Source organism: Pteropus vampyrus, unplaced genomic scaffold, assembly GCF_000151845.1.
Source record: "Pteropus vampyrus isolate Shadow unplaced genomic scaffold, Pvam_2.0 Scaffold251, whole genome shotgun sequence".
NCBI lineage: Eukaryota > Metazoa > Chordata > Mammalia > Chiroptera > Pteropodidae > Pteropus > Pteropus vampyrus.
In genome coordinates this window covers 1,104,906-1,109,202 of record NW_011889032.1, presented here as the reverse complement: position 1 = coordinate 1,109,202, position 4,297 = coordinate 1,104,906, and the positions used below count along the sequence as shown (strand labels likewise).

The following is a 4,297-nucleotide window of genomic DNA, read 5'->3' as shown; positions in this document are numbered from 1 at the left end:
TCTTGGTGAGGCCAAGCGATTGCAGAGTGTCCCCGCTAGGCCCCCAACTCATGTGCTGTGTCTGCTTTCAGGGGCCTCTGCCCTTCGACAGTGTGAGCAGCCCCTCCAGTGCGAGATTTCCCACCAGCGGGGGCAGGACCCTGTGCGCTATGACCTCGCAGGCTGGCTTCACAAGGCCAAGCCCAACCTTTCGGCCCGGGATGCCCCCCAGATCCTGCAGCAGTCAAAAAGGTGGGTCCGGCCAGGGCTGGGGACAGGCTGGGGACATTCAGGGCACTGAGGTTCCTTCCCCACTGAGACCATGCGGTCGCAATAACACAGTGAGTGAGGGCCGGTTTAGGAACCTGTTCCTAATGACACAAAGTACTGTAACTCAAACTGGAGCAGTACAATGTCTCCCTGGGGCCAGCATGAGTTCAGCCGAGGAGAAGAGCTATCTTCTGGAAAGGTGGAACGAAAGCTCAAAAGCTGTGACTTGTTATTTTGGCTTTTTGCCTTTCTTCGGCTTTTATTAAGTATCTGAGAGATGATGTGACTGGAACAACTTTTATGGGCATCCTAGAATGAGGGGATCATAAAACCGAAGTGATGATGTTTTGTAGCATTAAAAAAAAAGCTCACAGCATTCCCTGACTGCTCTTTTCAGAAGTGCTGGCAGAGAGCTGGCAACAATAGCTGCCTTTGGTTCAAAGAGTTACTGGGAAGTGTGTGTGTGTGCGCGCGCGCGTGTCTGTGCGTGCACACACACAAATATGCATGGTGATCCTTCCAAGTTCAATGCTGGAATCCTGCAGGGGCAGAGCTTGGAGACAAGAAGAGAAGCTGAGACCACCGGGGAGGTGCTAGGGGCATGAGTGTGGGGAAGGAATATTTAGTGATCACTCACTATGTGCCTGGCATCATGTAACTGCTTTATAAGTATCTTATGAATCTTTCCAGTAACACAGTATCCTTAGCCCCCTTTTACAGATGATAAAACCGAGGCCCTACGAGGTAAAGTGGCTTGCTTTTGATCACACAGCAAAATAGTGGCAGAGCCCAGATACAACTTGGCTAAGTGATCCTTGGAGAAGCCCTCAGGACATATGGTCAGAGTTGCTTGGAAACCTATATGCAGCAGGGCTTATGGCCATACAGCTTTGGAAAAGTCAGGGATGAGGCAAAAGGAAGTTTAACGAGCACACAGAGGACTCCAAGAGGAAAGCCAGGGGACCTGGGTCAAGTCTGAGCCTGCCGCTTGTCACCTGGGTGACTGCGGGCAGTTTCCCTCCCTGTTCTTTTATTTTTGCTTCCTTCATCATAAAATAAGGGTTTGTTGGACGAGGCTGTAAGATCTGGTGGATACTGCAAAGCTTTGGAGTCAGGCAAATGTTCAAATTCTGATTTCGCCTCTTTTCAAGCAGCATGACCTGGGCCTTGGTTTCATAATCTGGGAGGCGACAGTGACGATGTCATGCCGAACGTGTCTGAGGGAAGATGGCCTGTTGAAGGAGCCTTGTTCATAGCAAGCCCTCAACACACGTCTTAGGGCCTTGTGAATTTCCTTTCTTCTCTAGGATCCTGTGGCTCAAGCTGGGTGAGGGGTATAAAGTTAGGAAAGGAGAAGGTGAACTTTTGTTGACCAAATGGCCTGGTGAGCAAGGGACATTCTGGGAAGAACAAATAGCACGTGCAAAGTCGCGGCTTGCAGGGGCGAAAGAGCGTGGCAGGTTTGAGAGAAAATCCCACTAGAGTGTCTCGTATGTTTGCGAGTCAAACATTGGTGATTTTCTGAGAGCAAACAGTGCTTTTTCTTAGTGCGTTGTTCTGCAACCAAGTGCACCGGATTTACCAGATTGCTTGCTTAGCATTCTGATTCCTGGGCCCTGCCCTGTCTCTCTGGAGGAGGGCCGTGGAGACTTGCTTTGCTGACAAGACTCCAGGAGGATCTTAGGCATTCTCAAGTCTTGGTCAAACCCTTTTACTTTGTCTATCAGGAGCTCAGGCTCAAACAGGACACGCAAGTCATCCAATGTCACAGAGTAAATTGAAGACCTGAGGTCAGGTCTCCCAGCCCCACTGATGGGACACTTCATGTATAGGGGTCAGAACTGTGCTCACGATCTCCTTTCCCTGTACCAGCGGTTGGTGCCTACATTCCCCTGCCCTTTCCTCTCAGGGCTCGTGCCCCTCGGGGACACTCCCAGCCCCACCCAAGATTTTTATTTCAATGCAAATGTATTCAAGCCTTTGTTCATCTTTGTGCTGGGCCACGCATTTAACCACTTGAAACACTTTTGGGTCATTTGAGACTCATTTCCTTAATAATTTGGAGAGTTGAGTTAGGCACAGAGGGAGGTAGATAAGGCATCTTGAGGGCTGGGGCTGGAGGTGTGAACTGGATTTGCAGGGAGTGATGGAAGATGTCTGTATGCAGGCCGTGAGGCAGGTGGGACCCTGGAGGCACGAGGCCTTCTCTAGTTCTCAGCCCCAACATAGGGCACAGCAAAGTTTGCCTAGCCTTCTGAATCCTCTTTTGCCCAAGAAAGTAGGCAGGTCAGCTGAGTCTTATCAGAACAGCACTTAAGGGGCCCTGGCCCTTGCCCACTATCCTCAGAACCTGTGCATTACACAAACGCCGGGGAAAGGCACTACCTACCACTCAACATCAGGCTAGGCATTTCATTGACAGGTCCAGAAACTGCATGTTCAGCCTGTAAGTCATTCATTCTTGCATGAAACATAGAGTAGGCACCTATTATGTAGTGAACCCATTCTAGGGATAATGGAGATAATTTCTCCCTCTAAGAAAGTTCAGGCTTAATAGAATTCCTATAGGTATGTAAATGACAAGAATATTTAATAGAAGGAGAGATGCTCTAAGTAAGAGCAGGTGGGGAGAGAGGCATGGAGGGGTGAGATACCATTTGTCATGAAGCAAAGGCTCTTATGGCAAGAAAGGACTGGGCATGAAGGGGTAGCAGTTTGAGTGTATGCTTCAAGGGGATGATTCGGGAAACAGATCAGTAGGAAGCAATGTGGATCTATTTCCCACGAGCCTCCTAAAGCCCCTATCTCTCCCCCATTCCTACCTGCTAGGGAGGAGCTGCGGAGCCTGTTCCAGGCCCGGGCCAAGCTGCCCCCCGTGTGCCGGGCTGTGGCAGGGCTGGAGGGCACCTCCCAGCAGGCCCTGCAGAGGAACTGTGCTGTCAGGAGGGCCTTTGCCAGTGGCTTTGCCGCGTCGAAGAGGAAAGCCTCATGCTCCCAGATCAAGCTACAGATGGTGAGTGGGTTCCCTGTCTGCATGGAGTCGTGGCCTTCACTGCTACATAGCCCTCCCCACTTCCACCATCTACCCTCCCCAGTGAGCCTGGAGGCACAGGCATCACCCCACACTGCACAGAGGAGGAAACCGAGACTCAGAATAGCAAAGAAACCTGGACATGGTCACACTGCTGGAAAGTGATTGGTCCAAGCCAGAGGCCAACACGTTGGCTACTTTGTATTGACTTGAGCAGCTTCAGGAAGTTTGCAGGAACCACAGTTGTCCTCTCGACCAAAGTGATAGATGTCACAGCCAAACCAGGCCTGTCCGTCTTCCTCACCGCCAGCCTCTCCATGGGGGAAGGCAGCAGGGGAAGTAACTATGTTACCTGGACATGTTCATCCAATAACACATGAGAAACTTTGATTGGTCAGTGGTCAGGCTGAGCCCAAAGGATGGGACATGGGCAAGATAAGTTTTGAAAAAAGTTCATAGCATATTATACTGAAAAAGCCCACAGACTAGGTCCTGGGTTGTAGTTCACCTTTTCTGGTGGTCTGTGTGAGATTGGGCCACTCATTTGCCTTCTCCATGCCTCAGTTTCCCTATCTGTTACAACAAGGGCTGTTATAAAAGACCCTTATTTCTCATGAGTACAAACCAGGCCAGAGATAGGAGGTCCTTGGTGTAAGACATAGGGACTTCCAAAGGTACACAGGCCAGTCTGAATGCATGTTTGGGAAATGTCCAGACCCCTCTCTGTCTCCCCTTGAGACAGCTGGCTGTGACCCCCTTTCCTCTCAATCCTAGGATGCCTTGACCAGCGTGGTCAGACGGTCTCAGTTACACTTCATCCACTGCCTGGTGCCGAGCCTAGCGGTGGAGAGCAGGGGCGGACAGGGCTCTCCGACTCTACTGCAGCCTGGTGGGGACAAGCCTGGGGTAGGCAGGCCCCTGCCCTTGGACATCCCGGCACTGAGGGTCCAGCTTGCAGGGTCCTACATCCTGGAGGCACTGCGTCTGCACAGGACAGGTAAGAGGCAGCTGGGGAGC

The 4,297-nt window shown here is 51.2% G+C and overlaps 1 protein-coding gene across 1 annotated transcript in view; it reads left to right on the top strand.

Moving 5' to 3' along the window:
• Positions 1–4,297, top strand: part of MYO18B (myosin XVIIIB) — a 270,882-nt gene that overhangs the window by 93,650 nt on the left and 172,935 nt on the right. The window contains exons 19-20 of the mRNA XM_011374654.2: positions 3,079–3,262; positions 4,055–4,277. Of these exons, the coding sequence (XP_011372956.1) occupies positions 3,079–3,262; positions 4,055–4,277 (407 nt within the window). The remainder of the gene's footprint in view (positions 1–3,078; positions 3,263–4,054; positions 4,278–4,297) is intronic.